Here is a 22,539-nt window from a genome sequence, read left to right as displayed (position 1 = left end):
ACTAACCCGCCTTTGATTTTGACTGAAGGAGAGAGGAGGAGAGAGGAAACACCCCAGAAAATCAGAGTGGTATCTCTCTGTAGTCTCAGTTGGTGCTCCCTGGATACAGTCCCTTTATCTAATCATCCAAGTGGACCTCTGACAGCGAGCACACACCCTGCAGATACAGATACCGTAGCTCTGGTGGCACTGCGGCTACCACTCCACTCTGCTGGCCCGATGAACAGCCCCCTCCCAGGGCGGGCTGTTTGTCTGCCTCTTTTGGCTTGTTGCATATCTGCGACATTAGTCCGGTAATCGGATGCGCGTGTGCCTGGCTGCTGAGCGGTGAACGCACGTGTGCATAAGTATTGGCTGTGAACGCAGCACCCGGCGAGACCCACCGCCACTTATCTGGCGGCAAAATGCGACCCGTGTTGCGAGCCCAGCGAGGGCCCATTACCCAGAAGCTGTCAGGACGCTCGTCTGCCAGCTTAGACTCACAGCCCCCCCCCCCCAGCACACTAACAGACATGTTTACAGAGTGGGGCGGCTTTACGGAGAAATGCTACCTGTTGAATAACTCTTCAAAGAAAGACCCCTTTGAAGACAGTTTCCCCACATTCTCCATGTAGAACATTTTTATGATGAATATGAATAAGGGATAAAACTACAAAAAACAACACCTAACATAAGTAATTGTCCTTAAACTCGTCAACGACATCAAACAGCGCTTTACTGCAGTTACGCTGTCCACACTGCTGTGAAACATCGAGTGGAATCAACTCATTAATTTAACGTAAAGTTTGCTCGTTAGTTTTACTTTCAATTCACCTGAGTTCCCGCGACTTGAAATCATGAGTTGAATTAATTTCCTGCTGAGAATTAAATAATAATAATAATAAATATATATATTAAATATAATAATAAAACTATCCTACTACTCTTCAATCAACTTTTTCCAAAGTTGTTATTTTTATGGAATTATCAGAGTACTGAATCTTATTATTATATTATTATATATTATTATTTTTATTGTTAGTGTTTATTTTACTTTATTAGTTAGTAACGTCACTGTGTGGGATAAAATATTGTACATTTCTTAGGTTGTGAATTGCTTTGACAAACAAAATGAAATGCTAGCATGCTGATGCTAACGCTTATTAATTAGGGATTCACCAAAGTAAGTAGGATTCGTCGAATGTCGGTATCTGATTTCTTTCCGACTCTTTCCGGGAACAGCAGGTGTCGTAGATAAAGTCCAGCTGCATGAATTCACTTCACATTTCAGATTCATCCAGAAATCTGTCGTTCAGGTGCATCCAGTCCACACTGAGAGTATTTCGGACATGTTCAGTTCCTCTGTGCTTCAGTTCTCTCAGTGTGAAAATAAAATAACGGATACCACCTTACAGTGCCAAGTCTCAGCTTCACGACAATATTGACAGAGCTGTGTGTGAGATTTATATGTGATAATATGATAGTAATAGTAAATTCACTGAGGGACACAGACGAGAAGAGAAACCTCAACCATCGAGAGAAGACGTCGTAGCCGGGAAACATGTAACATGTCCAAATACATGACGGTCTGATCTGTAACAAGTGAACCAATCATTGTCCTTTGAGTTTTTCTGTTGATTCATCCCTTTATTTTTTAGACAGATGTCTCTCTCTCTCTCTCTCTCTCTCTCAGTACCTGGACTCACATTACACGCTCCTCTCTAAATGCCAGCGCTCTGAGCCGGTGTGTCATCGTTGTTCCTGGATGAAATACAGACAGACTTTTTAGTTAAAGGCCACTACCTGTCCCTGAGTGTTGAGCGCATTTCTGATGACCTGTCTGGTCTTTTTGAAAAGAAAAAGTTAAAAAGAAAAAGGAAAGTTTTGATTAAATAAAAGGGGGGGGGGGAAGAGAAATATCTGGATATTCACAAAGGAAAGGAGTTTTAGATTTCTTTTTTCTTTCTAAGCCTTTGATATTGAATTATCAATACTCTTATTGATCCCTTTTCTTTCTCCACCATTTGGTTTTAAATTCTCATCCATACCTCTGCTTTTATTAGCAAAGAGATATGGAAATACGAGGAGTACAATGATGATGATGATGATGATGATGATGATGTTTAAACCTTCATTGATCCAGAGGAGACTGACTGCTTGATGATGATGATGACGGCGGCGGATTCATCCCGGTGTTCTTGGTATTGATCCGGGACGGGGAGAGGAAATAGGAAAGAGGGTGCAAGTTACATTTTAAACACCAGCATTTGGTGTGATCCATTCTGAACCCTGGGTATTGATCTGATCGTGGTGGTGGTGGTGGTGGTGGGGGGGTTTAAATAGGGGGCAGCCATTCTTCACGGCCACTCGATGGCCCCATAAAATCGGGGCTTCTCCCAGATGATTCAGATGTGTGAGAGAGGCGGGGACGGGACGGGACGGGACTGGGAAACCGAAACGAATGTGGTTCATCGTTTCACTGGTATTATTCAGAAAAGTCAGAAGTGTGGTGTGTTTGTTCCAGACTCGTGTACAGTAACACAACACCAGCGTTTTATCTGGCAGAAGACTCGGTGTAATTTCACACACTGTGATCCCAGTCGCGAGAGTGGAAGTAAATTATTTTTTACTGTTTTTTCAATAATGGCGTTAGAGGTTTTGTTGCACTGTCGCCAGGCAGAGGAGGCAGATGCCCCCCCCCCCAGGGTGCCCCCACACCCTCAGGGGCGTCGTGATGGTTGTAGTTAGTCCTGCATGCGATGTGTGATGACACTGCTGATGACGATCTTCCTTGCGATAGATAAACAAATACTGAAGCGTGCGTGCACAGTTTTGCTGAGCGGAGCTGAATAAAGAACATCCACAAAGGTCACTATCGGTCATCTCCTCCGCCCCCCCCTCCCTCTGCTGCAGGTATCTTTGCTGCTGTCTCAGGCTGTAGCTATAAGTTTACACAAGTTTGTGGCAAATGAAGCTGTAAAACAAACCGCAGTGGATGGAGAAAATTGAAAATGGAAATTAGCTGTAGAGACCAAAACAGTTTTTGTACCAGGCTGTAAACATGTTTATTTCTGCTGTAAAGTTGGACATTTTAACATGGGAGTCTATGGGGACTGACTCACTGTTGGAGCCAGACTCTAGTGGCCGTTAGAGGAACTGCAGCTTTTGTTTTGCCGCTTGATTATGACCTGGTCTATTCCACAGGAAATATATATTTGTTTATCCAAATAACCATTAAAACAGGGGCCAACACACTTGCCACTTCAGTTTCCATATTTGCTGATTTGACCAATCCCACCTGCCGACTTCATTTTCCGTTGTCATGGAAGCTGTCCATTCCTCTGCAGCTTCAGTATTTTCCACGGACGTAACGAGGTTGTGCGACGCTCAAGGAACCATTAACCTTCGACAAGCAAGTTTCACAGGAGACCGGAGGTTTGTTTCTCGGTCACCTCAGCAGCTCGTCTACTTGTACGGCGAGAAAGATCACCAGTACGCGAGCGCTGAACTCCATCTACATCCACACAAGATAAACTTCTAGCTCAACGACCTCTTCATTTGCTTTTGTTTCCTGTCATATTCCTTAATGCGCCGCTCAGCGTAAGGCTTCATCTGTCTGCAGGAACATGAGATAATGAATTCATTTCCCTTTCAAGTGAAATGATGAAAACTCACAAAACAAAACACTGTCAGAACCTCAGTCAGTGTCTATTGAGATAATATTGTAATAAAAGCTTTCACAGTAGTCATGATAGCAGATACGCCGCCATGTCGTGGAGCTAGCACATCTAAAGTTAAATAACAGCATTTGTATTTGAGCTTTCTGCCTTTTTTTTTTTTTACCATTTATAGTTGGGCGTCATTTTCAGCCGTGGTGTCGGCGTCTTCTTCATGGCGTCCCTATTTCAAAAATCTGTCTGAACACGACAAACATCATTCCAAACTATGACAAATGTGAAGCTGGAGGAAGTCTGGCTTTTCAAAATAAGAAAAGAGATGGAAACCTGGGGGAGGAACAGAGCGGAGAAGAGGACAGAGGGTTGAAAAGAGGACAGAGAAGGAAATGGGGAGTCTACACAGATGCAAAGTAAGGGGGGGGGGAGGGGGGGGGGGGGGGGGTGAGAAAGAGGGAGGGAGGGAAGGGAATAAACAAGATGAGCCAGGAGGTGGGGAGGGGAGGGGAGAGGAGGGGGGGGAGGGGGGCATTCTCATGATAAGCTCTTTTAACCTGCCGCCCTGCAAACACACGCAAACACACACTGAGTTAGCATGAGTCACTCTGAGACCCAGACACTCTTAATAAACCTAATATCCTCCACCGTCACAGACGGGCTCTGTCTGTCACACACACGGCTCTGTGTGTGTGTGTGTGTGTGTGTGTGTGTGTGTGTGTGAGTGTGTTTGAGTGCTAACTGGCTCCCAGTGATAGAACAGTCATCTGCGACTGTATTTATTGATCTGCCAGCAGCACAGAGACGGGACCGTCACAGTTAAGCTCTGATTAGAAAACGTCTTAGTTCACAAACGCACACACCGAGACGCACACTGGGAGATTTCTTTTGCACAAAGACGCACAAACATGCAATTAAAACACACAAATACATATTCACGGTGACTTGAAAGACGCCTGTTCTGAGGCACAGCAGTAGGACAGTGTTGTGGGGAGGCTGTGAAGATGCAATGCAAAGCTGCTAATACGACGTTTTAGACAAATGTTTTACAAAAAACTTCTGTTTTTCTCAAAGGACATTTTTGCCGTTTCTTAAATTTAGTGATTTGTCTTTCAGGACTTTTTGCTGTAAAGTAATGCCTGACTTGCATAACGCAGCTGCGAATGATTTCGATCAAGAAACGGTGACTGGTCGTGTCCTGACGAAGACTAATTGCACCCAAACACAGCGTGTAGATTTATCTCCACGGTGATTTTTAAATGATGCTGCTTATGGTCATAGTGTTGTATTATATCCTATCATGTGTGGAAATGCCTGTTTATTATCCTAAAGCGGGCTGTGAGTGGCTGATGGCAGCCTCACCATAGTTACCTGGCGTGTGAGGTTTGATTTTTCACATCTTCATCCGACTTTCATGTCCATAACTGACCGAGGCCGAAAGAGGTGAAATATTCTGTTATTGCACAATAAAATCAAAGATGAGGGAGAAGTTAATAAAAGCTGAAAACAGATTGAAGTATCAGAACTTCTTTGTTCTTCCATTGATCGTCTCACGCTCTCTGGTGATTTATCTGCTTCCTGTATGCTGGGAACTGTTTGACAAAACTAGCTAACCGTGTGTAAAGTAGTTGAAACTAGCCCCGATCTAAAGAAGCTACAACAATAAAATGCTTCTCACTCATTGATGACTCAGTATTGACAGTCTAACAGTATAATATAGTGATATATATATATAGTAATATGGCAGTTAAAGGCCAAACTTTTGACCATTTTAGCTCCACACATACGTGACCAATCACATACACTGGGCAGGCGCAAGCCGGTGGAAAACAGGAAGCAGATTTTCTTACTCTGCAGTTGATTAGTTTGCACAAAATACCGTGAAGGAGGAACAGCAAAGACGGCTGTAGCGGTAAAAAAGCGGCCGCCTCATCCACACGTGGGCGATGGGAGTGAGTGGGAAGATCGTACGCCACGCCGCTCCACGAGATGAACTGTTGACGGCAAAACTTAATTAACTTAATTCCCCTTAAACGCAGCCGTGGTGGTTTGAAAAAAGCCGAGCACACCTGGGGGTCGGCCGCAGCGGCGCAACGGGACTGACGGATGATCGACGGCCATTTTGGCGACAAAGTGATGTTTTCCTTAATTTAGCTCTGGACGCCTGCCATCAGTGAAGTGGCTTGGCCCGACCCGATCGATGCTGATAAGGAGACCTGGCACGCGGCTTCTGATAGTGTGTGTTGTGTGTGTTTATACAGTAGGCGTGTGTGTGTGCGCGTGCAACAGGCCGAGTCCAGAGCCAGCAAATTGATTTGACACCTAACTAGCGAGAGAGTAGACGGCCACAGCTTCGGCTCGTCAGTCGGGAGAGCGAGAGAGAGAAACAGGCCACGGTACACAGGTAGTGGACTGTGTTGCGTCTTCGAGAGACACAGATTCCCTGAAGAAAAAATGTCTCAGCAGCTTGTGAAACGTTTCCCCTCCCTTGCCTTTTATTTTACTTCATTGTTTTACTCAAACCGGCAGATGAGAGAGCGTCAGCACGTGTTATGAGGCTGACTTAGAAGACAAAACCTCAGCTTCTGCAGATCCTTAATAAATGGCCTCTGAGCAGTTGTCCCAAAGGGAGTGTTTGTCTATTTGACGATCACACTTATTTATAGCTCTTGACAGGCTCGATATTTCGGCCCTTGATAACTGGAAAGGAAGGGGCGGAGACGTGGGGAGCGTTGGCTCGCTTGAAGACGGCACACATCAGCTTTTGTTTGAGCGGTGCTCGGCCAAAAAAGGAAAAAGACGACTGATCCCGCCGCTCGGTGAAGTCCTGAAGCGCCGCTCGCTCTCTCTCTCTCTCTCGCTCTTTGTAGTCGTGCAAGAGGCTCATTTCTGATTCTGTTCGAAGGAAAACCTCGAATGTCCCGTACAGCACCGCGAGAGGGACGTATCACAGCCAATCATTTTTGACATCGTGTTTGTCGAGAAATATTTCTGTCCACGTCTTTTTTCTTTTTTTTTTTTTTCAACTTTGAGAAATCCAGACGGACTGTCGGTGTCGGAGAGTTTTGGCACATGGATTATTTATCTGCGGAGAGGAATACGTGCGCAGCTTCCTCTGGTGATGTTATCTGTCTCTGGGCGATTCGCAGAGTGCTTCTGGAAAGACTGGCTGGTGTCACACAGAGAAACAACATGCCTTCCTCCTCGCTTCTCATTTAACTTCTGGCCCCGAGTCAAAATGGCCGCCTCCCACACTGGCAGACTAGGAAGTCAATCTGACCAATTTACTGGGTCACAGGAGACTTCTGCTTCACTCTCTCTCTCTCTCTCTCTCTCTCTCTCTCCAACCATTTGTTTGGAGCATGTGGACGGGGGTAACAGAAATGGCGAGCTGCACCTCGTCCTGCTGCGCTTTAATCACTCGCTTCAAAGGGTCTTGTGTTTCTCTCTCTCTCTCTCTGGCGGAGGGGAGGGAGACGAAGCTCTACTCCACCTCGCCCAAATTCCTGTACATCAAACCCAGACCAGGCTGATATCTCACTTCACCTTCTCTGTCCCAGCTCCAGTTTTCAGCTCATGCTGAGCTTTTTTTATTAAAAATAAATAAATAAATAAACAGAATTTCACTAAAAAAACATTATCGGTTGCAGCCAGACACAGAGCTCTGCATTCAGTCACTGATATTTCCTTTGGTGATTGTCATCTGCTGCAGCACTGCTGGAAACTGGAATTATTTTATTTGCATTAGCAACTAGACAACTAGCAACTTTTTTTCTGCTCGTCTCTTAGTGCGGATGTTTGCGCTCCAACAGACGATCTGACGGGGTGGCGTTGGTGTTAACACACACACACACACACACACACACACACACACACACACACTCACACACACAGACATCTCACCCCGTATGTGTTCCCTCTCTTATCGAAGTTTTCCCTCTAATGTTCCCCAGACTAAATGACGTGAAGTCATATTGGAAAGTCGATATCACTCTTTTCTTGACTTGTTAAAGGAGCTATTTGTTTTGTTTTGCTACTGCTACATAGCTAACGTTAGCATTAGCAGCTGTTTACTCACCAGTCTAGAAGAAACGTTACGAGTTCAGCATCAAACAGCTGTCCTCCACTTTCCGACAGCGACTCGCTGCAGCTTCCTGTCTGCTGAGCAGTTAATGTGCGGTTAGTACTGGCAACAGCTAACTGCTATGCTAACAGTAAAGTTGCTTACAGCTGAGGAAAGATCCAGATCCAGGTCATAATTCTCAGTAGTTTCATCAAACCCTTTCGTAACGTCCCGTTGTTTTCATGTCGTTATCTCACAAACATTAATTGTAGCTGCTTTAAAGGAAGCCTGTGCAGTTTTTATCCACTAGTTTCTAATTCTTTGTGCAATGCTGTTGTTTTCCTGGTGAGGACAGTGACGACTCGGCAGGAGTTCAGGGTCTCGCTCAGGACGGGGGCCGAACGCAGCTCGCACAGAGGCTCAAACCTTCCATTTAAGACTTTCCCACCGTCTCATTACATCAGTCCTGCCATGCATTATGCACTACACGGCCCTCCTCTGATTCGTGCTGTTTGACTGTCTCCGGAGGCAGTTGACATTTTCAACCCATTGAATTCTCTCCTCTCTTGAGATGTGAGATACAGCCGAGGTAGATAGTGCGTGGACAAAGCAGCAACAGTTCGCCATTGTTTCCAGTATAATGTGTAATTAGGTAAAAAGTCAGGTGACCCGGGGGCGGGGGAGATAAAGCACGCAGTCACACAGCACACTGGGATCCTAATTAAACGTCCACAATGGGCATTCTGGGATGTGCCTGGACACCTACAGTACGGCGGCAGGAAATCCAGTCCGTTTCAATAATAGCAGCATCTGTGTGTTTATTTATATTCTCTCAGTGTCTGCGGTGTGAAAGGTTTTCAGGTTGTCGTGTTATCAGTCATGGACTCACAGAGAGAGACTCGTGTGTGACCAGTGGCCTTGCACTTGTTTTACTCACTTTAGAGGCAGAAAACTACAAACTGCAGCAACGTTGGTGTTAGATACTGAACCTACGAAGCTTTAAAGTGGCGATAATTTATATTTTTATAACAACGAATCGTATCAAACGACAGCGTCAAAGCAGGTCGCTCTTTGTAACGGACCCAGAGAGAATAACCAGCTGTATCTGCGGCGCCTCTCGGGTTCACAGAGCTTCATAGTGAGTTTCAGCTCATTGTTTATCCGTCCGTCCTGGGTTCTGCTGTGGGAAGAAAGCCTTAAAAACCCGTCTTTACACGTCCCTGCTCAGCAGCAAACGGCCCGACAGACACAGTTATTGACCACATGGAGAACATAGTGGAGCTTTTAGCAGCTAAAGAACCAGCCGTTTCCCTCAGGGCTCAGTCGAGACTAAAAAACACAGCTGAAAGAAGAGGGAATATTGGACTTACGTTTGCGAGCTGGAGGAGAACACGGCTTTAAATGAAGGATCGTGTTTCTCCTTAACTGCCGGACGTGTAAATAAGCAACTGTTTGCCAACGCGTTCACCCATCATGCCCTAAACTAAACTAAACTAAACTAACGTTAACACCCAGTTTGAACTTTGTCCTCGTGTCCTGAACCCATCTTCACTGACGTCCAGTGCTGCAGGAGCCAGTTGCAAGTGTTAGCACAGCGTTAGAAGAAACACGCCGAGTGTTGCAATGAACGCTCAACACTAGAAATAACATGGAATAATAGATTTTTATTCCTTTATTTGACAGGGGAAGTGGAGAGAGTCCCAGAAAAGACTTAGTTAGGTGGATTCAGTTCAACATTAACAGAGGCACTGGTTAGAAGTTAATCATAGAGCAAGTTTAGCTAATTATCATAAACACTGTTTATTCTTTTTGGCCCAGACAGATAGCAATAATTTAAGATCGTTGTTTAAACTGTTTGTTCAGTGCAGGTGGGGAGCAGCTCCTGCTCAGTTTCCCTTTAGCTCGCTGTCTGCGGCGGAGGTGGCGGTAAGTAACTGCCCCCTGTCTGAGAGCACTTCAAGAGTGAAAGAGGAAACCGTGGCGCTGAATGCCTAATTAGTTCAACTCCACTGAGGAAGAATGGGCCTCGACGACCGCTACAAACCTAACGCCGCATCGTAGATCAAAGGTTTAAGGTTTGTCTGAGAGTTGGACAAAAGGCTCCTATCATTCCAGATCGCTGTGAGCTAGCTTATATCCAGCGTATGACTTATTGTTTATGTGATTTACAGCCAAGCCCCCCTGAGGCGTCGTTCCCGCTCCCGCTGGGATCAGCTGCTGAATTATGGGTCTGTTTGAAGTCATTTCAGCTTGCAATACTGCCTGTCTTGTGTTGCATTATATGGCAGTTTTTTGTGGAGCTTCTGACAGGCACACTGCTATCATTCCCACTGTAGGAAAAAAAAAAAAAAAAGATGTGTGTGACATTTACACACTGCCTCTCTGTAGCAAAACTCGCTATTTCACAGTAGCGGGTGTGCATGCTTTCACAGAGGGCTGCTAACACCTGCTCCCGCCCTGGTTAAGGTCATATTTGGGATCACAGGAAACCCACGCAGGCACGAGGAGAATATACAAGCTGCACACAGACAGACCCCAGCTGCTCCGACCCGGAGCCTGCTCGCTGTGAGCAGACGGTGCTAACCACTGCTCCACCGTGCCCCCACCCCCCGACCCACCCAGGTCAATACTTGGATACTAAATAATAGGTAGCTTGATGTTCGTCAATACAGAAGGTAATGGATATTGGGAGGCCCACTGTGAAGGTGAATACGACCTGTGTGTAGAGCATGGCAATAGCGAGGACTCCCACTGAGGTTGTTTATGCTAAAAACGTGTTTGTACACATGATCCTGTTCGGTGTTCGCCTCGTAAACAATGAGCTGAAACCCAGTTTAAAGGTCTGCCGAGCCTGTGAAGTCACTGTAGGTCCCGACGCCTTTAACGCCGTGACATTGTCAGTGTAAAACATGGTGCTGTTCAGACCAGGTGTTGACAGCAGGTCTGAACAGCGCCATGTTTTCGCAGGTGATTCGAACGCAAATGACAACGGAGCCGTCTAAAAACAACAACAACAACAACAACAACAACAACGACTTACATGTTTGTTTGCAGATGAAGCGGGGAAGTGAGATCCAGTCACGTGAGACGCATGTGGACATTCATTTTACAGCCAGGTGTGAGCTGACCCACTTGTGATCGCATCACCAGTGCACGGATGCTGAAACCAGGTCTGAACCACGCCCCTGTGAGATTCAGGTGAAGCTAAAAATTAAAAACTACATAAAAAGTGGTTCTACACACAACGATTTAAAAGTGAAACTGTGAGAAAAGGTGCATTGACTTTAGTGAAGAAACGGCACCAGCAGTTTCAGCGTGTGGAGCTGATGGTTGCAGGATGAACGCCATTCATCTGGTGTTACGCTGATGGTCGTCTGTCCGTCACTTTGATCCGGAGTCTTCTGGATCAATGTGCCGACGCTCGTTGAGTAGATTCAGGCCGAGATCCTGCAGTTAGCCGAGCAGCTACGACCCGGTGTGGAGAGGCCGACACGGACTCTCTCTCTGTTTGTGGTGCAACCGACAAATGTGTTTTGTTTTGTTTTGTTTTGTTTTGTTTTGTTTTGTTTTGTTTTGTTTTGTTTTGTTTTGTTTTGTTAATTGAGATTCACAAAGTGAAGTGTGTTTTTTTTTGTGCAAGTTTCAATGAGAAATTTAAGGGGTCACAAAAATACCTCAGTGAGACGAGAGGAGAGAAGTAGCATCGGTTGCTAGGTAACGGACATAAAAGTTGATAACCACTGTTGGATTTAGTATTTAGGATTTACTGACCTGAGATCAGACGGGATGAAGTCTCAGATAAAGTAGGATTCCTAATGTTAAAGCTAGGATTTGCTTCTGTAATATCAACCTGGGAAAATCCTACCTGAGACTCTTCCTGTCTGTAATACTGGCGTGCAGGTGCGCCCGTCACGTTCTTTAATCTGCAGCTTCACAACTATCGGGGGAGAATGAATTTCGATGAGGCTCGTGGGAACAACGAAACAAGTCCGCACTTTTCTTTTCTTTAACGTTGAGGGAAAAACTTTGAGCTACGCTAATGTCGACTTTATTTGACTATAAGCTTTTGAAAGGTGCAGCGTCAGCGGTTTTGGAGAGAGAGAGAGGGGGGGGGGGGGGTGAGTCACATTGCATGAGATGTGTATCAAGCAGCTAAAAGTGGCTGATGATTAATGTCAAAATAAAACTGAAGCATAAAAACAATCTTTATTTCCAAAAGTCATCCACTGTGTTTTGTTTTTTTATATATTTTTTTAATTATAAAAGCCTTTTGGCGTCCATGTTGTTTTTATGTAAAGTCTGTGAAATGGTGCCGAGTAAATTAACAACCACAATGTGGCTTTAGCTTTTGAATCTAAATTAGTGTTGACACAAGCGATGGCTGCAGAATTGTTTGATGGTTTTTCCGAGAGCTAAAAAAAAAATCCTCTGCTTTCCTTTCTTTCTTTTTTTTTGTTTTTCTGTTTTGTTTGTTTTGTTTTTTTTTTTTCTTTATGGGTGGCTCTATTATCTAACAGCTCTGTCTACAAGAGGGCCGGCCATTGTGGTCAGCACAGATAACAGATAATATGCAGGGCATGGAAATAGATGGATTATATGGACTGGCTTTTCACAATGTGTTTATTGGGTGGATAAAATGACAGGATTTTCATTGCTATCTGTTAGCTTTTAAGTCCCCCTCACTGGATTTAGCAGAGCTCTCTCTTCCCTCTCTCTCTTCCCTCTCTCTCTTCCCTCTCTCTCTCTCTCTCTCTCTCTCTGTCATATTCTGACTCCCCTCTCCTCCCCCTCCCTCTCTCTATTCTATCTATTATATTCCTACTTTCATTTTCTATCTATCTCTTTTACCTCCCTCCCTCCCTTTGCTGCTTCTGCATCGTATTCTTTCCCTCCATCTCTCTGCCTCCCTTCCCCTCTCTCCGCCCGTCTCTACTCTTTCCATTTTCCCGTCCCATAATGCACCAGACCGGTCGGCCGAGAGAGAGAGAGAGAGAGAGAGACGAGGTGGTCGGAGAGCAGTGGTCTGATTTGTGACATTACCCGTTTTTCTTTTTTTCTAGGAATAGAAGCAAACAGAACAAAATGCGCACATTATAAAGCAGCAGAAAATATCCGGTCAGAGCAGTACAGCGAGAGTCGATCATTATTTGAAATTACAGAACATTATGCTTCTCCACTCTGCTCTTTTATCCGACTGAAAATAACTTTATCAAGTGGCGCTTTTAACCAGAATTATCATGACCGGACCTCAAGTACTGCAATACAGAGTTTTTTTTTTACAATTTACTCTTGAGTTATAAGCTCCTATGGCCCCTCATCTTGACATGTATATTTGCACTTGTTGTGAAGATTTGTGTTATAGTCCATAAATGGCAGAGGCCAGCGACCGGTGATGAGTCATACCGTCTAATGGACCCGTTTTTTTTTTGTAGCAAATCGGGTTTTATTTCAGACACAGTTGCCTGGTGGAGAAAAAGCTTGTAATGATCTCATTTTGTAACGAATACTTTGAACCATTATCATAGTGGATTCAGACCAGCCGTCCACGCTGAGAAGCCCGAACGACAGGGAAGCAGCTGGTTAAACGTTCTGTTCCCTCCTGATCTCCACAGTCCATTAAACTGTGTTGTAAAGCAGTCGAACACATGAGTTAGTTTAGTTTACACATTATACTGACTCTGCTGTCCAACAACTGTACAAGCAGAACATATATCAAATATATTTACATATAGAATAAAATAAAAATATGTATAAAAATGATCCATGAAACCTATGAGAAATACATGTCTAGCCAATACAAATATGGATGTTTGTGGTATAACATGTTATACCACATGGTATAACATATATAGAGAGACATATATGTGGTATAACATCGTGGTACTACTATTACTATGGGTATTTAATATATGTTATAAACTTATATCTTCATATATCCAGAGGACGTATACTTGGATGATATCATATCCCCTTATAATTAACATACATGACAACATCACTGTTGATAGAGGGACATGTATGTGATATATTACATATCTGTATGGGGCTGATCAAAGAGGGGACACAGTTGTTCATCTGTTCACGATCCTGATCCTTGTTTTTAGAGCCATCAACTACAGAGCGGGATTTCAAAGAGGTCGTGGAACAAGAAAGACTTTAATTACTTTTTGCTAATCAATTTTTATCCAGTGATTTTGTAAATGAGTACAAGGCGTCTCTTAGTTTGACTTTCACACTTGAGGGGAGGTTCCTCTAATGTTATCATCCTAATTTAGCAAGGTCAGTGTTTGCAGCTTGTCGAAGTAGCTGGAGGCATTTTGAGATAATCCAGTATTGTTGTGGAACAGTCTTGCAGTAAACAACATTGTGCCTCACTTGCGGTTGTGTTATTTAGGATTATGCAATAGGTTTGTGTTGTGTGCACAGCCGAGGATGAGCACAATGAAATATGAGAGAGCATTTCCTTTTTTTTTTTTTTTTTCATTAATGACCTTTAAAGCTCTTTAGTGGTTTCCAGCTCTTACTCTAATATTTGAGCTTTGCACACCCAAACACAAAAACCGGTGTTGATCCCTGTGCACACATGTGCCGTCTACTATGGACATGAACTAAGCCACGCTCACACCTGCCTGCACATGCACGCAGCGTTATATCATTAGCGGTGATGAAGTGCTACGCCGCGGCGTGACCTGCAGCTGGCGAGTTGATCGCGCTGTCAATTAGTTCTCTCTCGGCCTCACTAATTATACTGTCACATCTCGTTCATGCGCCATAGAGACTCAATGGGGAAAAAGCACTAACTCTCTGTGTTTCCTGGGCCAAGAGGTCAATGAGCTGTTTCAGATAGTGAGGTCCGATCAGATGTAGCTGGTGGCCCGAGAGGAGGAGGACGGCACGTAGGAGGAAGGCTGCAGCTCAGGTGTCAGTGCAGGTCCGGCTGCTCAGAGGTGGGTCGATTCAAAACCACAGAAAAACTAAGAGCCACAAATAACAATTTTTGTTTGACCTGAAAGTCCAAAATCCCAACGTGTTCATTTTACAATAATACATATAATTCTTGTCATCGTCGTTGAACAAGCAAAAAAGAAGCAAACAGTTCTGCAGCACAGACTTTATTCCATAAATTACAATCACGCCACGATGTAAGGCCGCGTCAGTAGGTCCCTTACTTTCATTTAAACATCCTAACACCTGTCGGATGTACGTGACTTTACATTGTGTGCAATCATTCATGGTCCCCGGAGGAGGAATCGTACTGACTTCAGTGATCTTTGTGTTGAGCTAAGTGCTGTAGCTCTGTAGCTCACTGTCAGCCTCACAGACCTGCTAACATGGTGCTTTAGGGTTGTCGCTTGATTAACGACTGAAACTTCTTAATGAGTAGAAAAATTGTTGGCGACTAATTTTTTTTTTCCATCAGTCGACATAATTGATTATTTGACTAATTGCTTCAGCCCGTGTAGATACAGCAAAAAGGCAAACGCTTGTAGTGGAGACAAATGGCAGAGTTGTCACCCAGTGATCACACCCTGACTCTGACTCATTAAACTAATTCAACTGTGTTAGATGAAGCACTAATTTTTACTGTCGTTTAGTTTAGCTTATTCTCTTTAAAGATATCCTGTTATATTCTGATGTGTCTCCTCTCTTCTCTTCGTCTGCTCTTTCTGTCATGTCTGCTCTGCTCTGTTTTGATCTCCCTCTGGACTGGTCTGTATTTGAGCTCTAACTCCTGTCGATGTAGCGCGCTTTCTGTGCGAGCTTTTTTTTACCTGCGTCACGTCCCAACCGCTGGTAAATAACACACACTCACCCCTAACGAGGCATTTTCAGGAGTAGAGAGGCAACATTTTGATAAAAGCAAACGCAGGGAAGGAATGTGAGGACCGTTGTGTCCTGCCCTTTAAGGAAACATTGACTCAGCCTGTGTCATCAGTACTGGCTGTCTGAACCCAGACCAGTGATAATAATCCTCATCATCCTGCTCCGGCCAAGATATCCCTGTGATATCAACACACTCCATCCTCCCTGACATGGGTGAACGCCTTTCTCTGCTCCCCTGCTTTGTGTGATTCATTTGTGTTCTTTGTGTAGTAAGTAGTGTGCTGTGTACAGCTTGTGTTTATGTGTGTGTGTGTGTGTGTGTATTGTTTGGTATACACCTGATGAATGAGGAGTCTGCTTTGCTGACAGAGGGTCCCATTAACATGTAGCGCTTGGCTCCCCCTCACAATCCGTCACACACACACACACACACACACACACACAGAAAATGGAGGTAATCAATGGGATGATTTAATAGCATCTGTTCTGTGTCTGCAGGGAGTGAATAGCATTCATCGCTGGGTTTAACTGTGAAGGCTTTGGATTGGAGATATGGGGGATTTCATTCATTTTAAATCATGCAGCAAAACTGACAAGAGACGATATTGCTACCTGGCATTAATCTCTCAGAAAATACAAAATGATATAAATAAATAAATGATAGCTGTTTGTTGAGCAGAGGTCTTAAAAAATAGTTTGATATTATAGGAAATACATAAAAAACAAGTATTAGCTTCCTTACCAAGAAGATGAGACCACTGTCTTGTGTGTCTGCTACACGTGAAGCTAAAAGCAAGTAGCTTAGCTTAAAGACAGGAAGATCCACCCTGTAAAACCACAGCTTGCGCTCATGGGTTAGAAAGACAAGACAGTGCGTTAATTAGCGGGATTTAGACGCTGTTTTTCTCAGACGAAGCTAGACTCGACTGTTTCCCTCTGCTTCCAGTGTTTAAGCTAAGCTAACAACCTGCTGGTTCTAGCTTCATATTTAAAGCACAGACACGAGGGTCGTACGAGCAAGTGAAGTTTCCAAAATGTCAAACCATCCCTCTGTAAACCGCTTCTTCACCTGCTTTATTTTCTTATCTAGAACTTCAGCTTTTATTTTGAAAGGCTCGTGGCCGTAACACGAATCAACCATCAAGGCGTTTTATTAACATGTACTGAACTGTGTGAACTGTGCAGCATCATTATGGCTTGACTGTTAGCACGGGGGCTAATGTTAGCTTTTATTTATTGACCTGCAGTGTAGACTCTCCTGCTGGAAGCTTCAGCCACTTGAGCGATATTCGATAATATTGAATATCGTGATGTTATCTTGTCATATGCAATATTTTTTTTACTTTATTATTTTGATTTATTTTAAACTTAAGATTTTTGTACTTGTAGAAGTTTTGCACAGTCCGACCCTTTAAAATACAGTAATATAATTATATATTATAAAAAACACCCGAACATAGATATAATAATGTAATAAAATGATAGATTATGTGTTATTAAAAAATACAGCAACACAGTTATAGTAACATTAAGGTGCGACATCACATCTTCTGACAGAGGAAATGACACGATGTTCCTGTCGGAAAAGAAAAGCTGAATTCATATGCAGTAAACCAAACCCCCCTGCTCTGTTCAATACACTTCAATACACTGATGTTTGCTCCATTTTAGAAACGTTTTGTCGTGTAAATCTCACTTTAGCTGTTAACACAAGAAAAGGGCAATTAAAAGTTAAACTTTCTTCAACTTACTCCTTTTTTTCTTTGTCACCCTGGATTTTTGCCAGATATAGAACTGTAGGTTTTCCACTTTCGCTTTAATAAACTGTTTAGAGAGTTTCTAAGGTGAGGGAGAGTAACAGAGACAAAAACACACCAAAAAGAACATGCGACCGAAACAACATCCCACCTTTTTATAAGCGCTATAGGAAGCTGACGTGGAGACCTCATTCAAGATTAAGCCATCAGGAAAATCAATATCACTTTTTGTTTTTTTCATATAGAATAAAACAGTCGACAGTTAATTTATTTAGTAGTGAGAGAAGGAAAAGCAATCGACACCCTTCCAGCCGATGCACACGTTGTTAATTGTAGAGGATGTTTCCTCCAGTTAGAGCTGCTCTGAGAGGATTCGGGTTAGGAAACGGTTTGACTGCCGTCTGCTATAGATCCACTCTTAATATGATTCTTCTGCGGCAGGACTTGCAGCTATAATCCTCCTCGATCTGTGTTTCTGTCTGTCTTTCTCAAATTTATCGCATTAATTACACCTAATAACTTCCTCAACAAAAAAAAACTCATATGAAATTGAAAAGAGTCGATCGATCCCGTCCTCATGGAAACTGGCACTGGTTTGAATCAAAGGAGATATCTCCTGTCAATCTTCTGTGGTCACTTTAGTACCTCATCAGTGTGTGTGTGTGTGTGTGTGTGTGTGTGTGTGTGTGTGTGTGTGTGTGTGTGTGTGTGGATGGATTTTTTTCTTTGTGCTCTCTGCATTGTTTTGGTATGTCGTCATGTTTTTGTTGCTCTGTCCAGAGTAAAGACTCTTTCCGAGGCCGGTTTACACTGATGTTTTCTCTCACTGCCTTTTAGAAACAGTTTTATCTCAAAATCCTTTTGGGCTCCCTGAAATATTTTCTGTGACTGGATAACACTTCTGTTGCATCAGGAAAAACAGCCGCATTTTCAGTTCGACAACAAAGTATCTAATTGGATCTGACTTCGGTTTCCATTTTCCCAAACCACAGCACCCTATGGTTTGTCATTCTTCATCATAGAGGCAATAGGCAATAATTGTTGCCATACAACAATATACACTGGTACAGTTACTTAAAGGTCCCATATGTGTGTGTGTGTGTGTGTGTGAAGAGAGGAGGCTCTGAGCCTCTCTTCTGATTGGCTGACTGTTTTCTGAGTGATCCAATAAAAATAAAGCAGATTTCAGGTAAACACGCTCAGAGACACCAAAATCCTGCAAGGTTTGGATGGTGGGTCCAGGTGGGCGGGGCTTGCTGACTGCTTTGTTGTGACATCACAAAGTTCCAGAAGTCCTGACGGCTGGTTTTAAGGCTCAGTTTCTGAATACAGGCTGTGTGCATTTCTCTGTGGACTGAGGCTTTGATACTTTCACAGTATTGATATAGAACCTAGACCTGATCAAATATATATAATCAAACTACACATGGACGTCTCACTTTATATAATGTGGGACCTTTAAAACCAGCAAACCAGACTTTTCCATCCTATTCTTGTTTTATTACAGAACTGTAAAGTGAATTTTAATGGGAAAAAGACACTGAGGCTGATAGCAATACTGTTACAATTTAAAGTTATGCTTCTGGTTCATCAACAAACAATATTTCTAACACTGTTTGCTTTCTCTTGTTTGTCTCTTGCAGTTCAGCAGATGAGAAATTTCGCTGGAACAACCAAGGTAATATTTCCTCCTAAATGCTTTCATACATTTTGTCTGGTCCTCTATTGTGTGCATTGCTGACTGTGCTTATTACATTGGTAGCCACTGTAAACCCCCCCCCCCCCCAATCATGCATTTTCAGTTTATTGATGCAGCCCTTTAGAAGAGCTATGGTGGCTGCTGCAGTTATTCCCTCTCTGCACCAAGACCCGAACAGAAAAGACTTGTTCTAACAAAAAAAAAAGAAAAAAGAAAAACCTCCTGTCTCTCAAATTCCCCAAACAAACGTCAGCCGCTCTGACAGCTGAGCAAAGGTCAAACAGCATTTGCAAATAATTCTCAGCGTTTAGTTCAACCTGATTGTGGAGCCAGATGGGAAGTGTTTTCCATGAAGAATCAATGAGCGTGAGGCCTTTAGACAATTACAAAGTCAAATTAAGACACTTCTCTGGGCTTGACAACTTCTTTGACAGCGTTTTAGCTGAAAACTTCACCGCACACGGCCGACGCTTAGCTCTCTCTCTCGCTCCCTCTTTGTCAGTCAGAAGGTGCAGAGAGTAGATTGATTATCTGGGTGCAGGGTTGGCGACCTCTGCCAACAAAGAGGTGACTAAACGCGAGGAAGCTCAGAGGCTTGTGGTCAAAAACGTTTCACACTCGAGGCTTTCAGTGTTTCCGCTGTGGTCCTCGTCCATCTGCTGCGCTGCAGCTCGACCACTCGCCCTCAGAGAGACTAAATTTACTCTTTGATGAAATAAGAAAAACTTTTGCTCGCCACAATCGGACCATTTGATCTCGTCATCAGTCGGGAATCATTAAAAGTCCGTCACTTCTGGATCAAACGGGTTTAAAAATGAGTTTTTGGCTTTTGTGTGTGAGGGTGAGAGTAAATCCACCGTAATGCAGCAGACACCGCTGGAAATATTTCACCAGCAGCATCAATATCAGCCTGCAATTGCATCAGTCGAAGTCAGTAAAAGCAGCCATCTAAATCCACTCACTAAGGCCTCTACTGCCGTTCCTCTCCATCCCTCCATCAGAGATTAATGTTGCTCAGTTTTAAGGTTTTATCCTCCTCGGCAGACTCTCTTTAACCTGAAGGCACTGGACATGTTATCAGTCCGGCTCTGACAAAAGGCCTGGAAGCTACAGAGCCCTCAGAAAGTATTCAGACCCCTGTGTTGCAGCCTGATGCTAAAATCAATCAATCAATACTTCACAATGACAAATCGAAAAAACAATTTTAGAAGTTTTTGCAAATTTATTAAGAAGGAAAAACTCAGCCGGAGTGACCGTCAGGTTCTTGGGAATCTTCAGAGCAGCAGATCTTGTGAAGCCTCGACACAGTCCTGTCTCTGAGCTCTGCAGGCAGCTCCGCAACATCATGGCGTCTGTGGTTTCATCCACGCTAACATGTTTTCATCACGCCTGGCGTCCACGCTACTCCAGAGTTGTTGAGGCCCTAAAACGGAGACTTCTGGAAACACTGCTGCTGTTGTAGTCTGTGCAGCCAGAGAGGGAGACTCTCCTCTCCCTCCTGATTGGATCCAATCAGTCATGATTACCAGTGGTGAATGCAACATGGATAACAAATTACAACCTTGTTGCTTTTGCTAGCAGCTGATGTTGAGTTAAATTTTGCATTTTAATGCTACAACTGTTTCTGTTTCTGTTTTCTCCTCGTTCGTAGTTTGTTTTTTTTTCTGTGCCTAACCAACTGCAGAGTAAGACCATCTGCTTCCTGTTTACACTCTGCACACACACATGCCCAGTGTACGTGAATGGTCATGTGATAATGTGTTTTCAGGTGTGTTAGTGTGGACGGAGTTTATTTCTGATAAGAAAGCGAAAACTGACGTCTTTAAATCTGCATTTTCAAAATGAAAACACGTCAGTGTGGATGTTGCCTGATCTGTGTTGTCAGCTTTGAGACGGACAGGTGTGTGGCTTTTCCAATTCATGTGCAGTCAGCTGAGTTCACCACAGGTGTAGAAACATCTCAGGATGATCAGGAGAAACGGAGGAAGGGGTCTGAAAACTTTCTGAATGCTCTGCACATACAAGGTGGAGCCACGTAGATCTCCATCCAACAGGATTATGAGTTTGACACGAGGGTTTACCATCACACGTTACTCTGGTGATGTGTGAACGAGGCTGCTCGTTTAGTTGCTAATCGGCAGCTGGAGGATCGTGAATTTTAATTTGACAAGATTATCGTTTATCGTTTTTTGATGGTCCAGATGTGGAAATATTTGCAGATTTGGAGGAAAAAGCAACAGAAATACAGATTTAATGGACAAGACGAGGAGCATGAAAATATAAATCTAAGTTTAACCCTTTGAACGAAATGAAATGATGTGAATGTGCAAAAGGTTTTCAACACTCAGTTAAACATCTGTGTCTGAATAGATGGAGAAGAGCGTCAGCGCTCCAAGGTCCTAACAGCCGTGTTAATGGAACAAATCCTGAACAATGTATTGATCGGGGAAAACAAAAAGTGGAATTTGATGGACTTTGTCACTGCTGTTATTTTTGTATTATCTGTGTTGTGTATGTCTGAGATCCTGTGGTGGGCAGTGAGCACAGTTAGCTTAGCATGTATTCACTTCCGGTGAATCTTCACCGTGGAAAGTCAGAAGAAACCGTCAAAATGTCTCTGAGTTTCCATTTGACTGAAGTGACGACTCTTGAGAAGAAGGTGTGTGATTTTCTTCGATGCAGATTGTGAGAGTCGGGTTTAAACGGCCAAGACCTTTTATTTCAGTTGATAGGACATTTACAAATGACATACTCTTATTTAAATTGGTGTTGCCACTGGAAACCTGTGGCAGGATAACGTGGACGTCTGCCCTGTATGGTCTGGGGTGTGTACTGAACATGATGGGTATTTGAAGGTTAATGGGTACGTTCACAATGGATATGGAGCCGGAGAAATTGGGGGTCATCATCGGGGGCCCGTGACTCCTTCCACGCCGCAGTGTGGACACACGGAGGAAGAGTGTGGAGGAGGCAGGAGAGGCTGTGTCTTCATTTCCTGTTTCTTTCTGTCTGTGCGCTCGCAGATGGACAGAAGGACATAGAGGAGGAGCTGACGACCGGCCTGGAGCTGGTGGACTCCTGCATCCGATCGCTCCAGGAGTCGGGCATCTTGGACTCGCAGGACGCCTCTACGGGAGACAGTAAGAGCAATGTCACGGTTTAGAAACGAGGAAGCTGTTTCTCTCCTGGTACTTTACTGAGACGGCCGGGATGGAAAGCTGAGAGAGGGAATAGGTAAAAGTGCGATCGCGCAGCAGTGGGAGCGGATTTTCCACAGAACCGGAGTCTGGAGCTAATTAACTTGTTGACTGTGTTTGAGTTCGCCAAGAAAATGTGATTCACAAAGGCAGCCTCCAATAAAACCCGAGTCAGTAATGTCTTACTTATCTGGTTCTACTCAAACACCAAACACGATGTTGTCTTTCATTTTATTCCATCTATAGTGTAAATATGGTTTATGCTCATCCTAACTATTTATACCTTAAACATAAATCCAGCTCTTCTCTGCTGCAGAGGCTTTTTCCCAGGTTGAAGCTGGATATAGTC

At 43.8% G+C, this 22,539-nt stretch overlaps 1 protein-coding gene across 1 annotated transcript in view; it reads left to right on the top strand.

The window, feature by feature from the left end:
* Positions 1–22,539, top strand: part of ctnnd2 (catenin delta 2) — a 162,762-nt gene that overhangs the window by 38,092 nt on the left and 102,131 nt on the right. Inside the window, exons 3-4 of the mRNA XM_022768920.1 lie at positions 18,938–18,972; positions 22,017–22,133. Coding sequence (XP_022624641.1) covers positions 18,938–18,972; positions 22,017–22,133 — 152 coding nt within the window. The remainder of the gene's footprint in view (positions 1–18,937; positions 18,973–22,016; positions 22,134–22,539) is intronic.

Source organism: Seriola dumerili, unplaced genomic scaffold (genome assembly GCF_002260705.1).
Source record: "Seriola dumerili isolate Sdu_G_001 unplaced genomic scaffold, Sdu_1.0 BDQW01001892.1, whole genome shotgun sequence".
In the NCBI taxonomy this organism is placed as follows: domain Eukaryota; kingdom Metazoa; phylum Chordata; class Actinopteri; order Carangiformes; family Carangidae; genus Seriola; species Seriola dumerili.
This window is presented reverse-complemented; position numbering and strand designations above follow the sequence as displayed.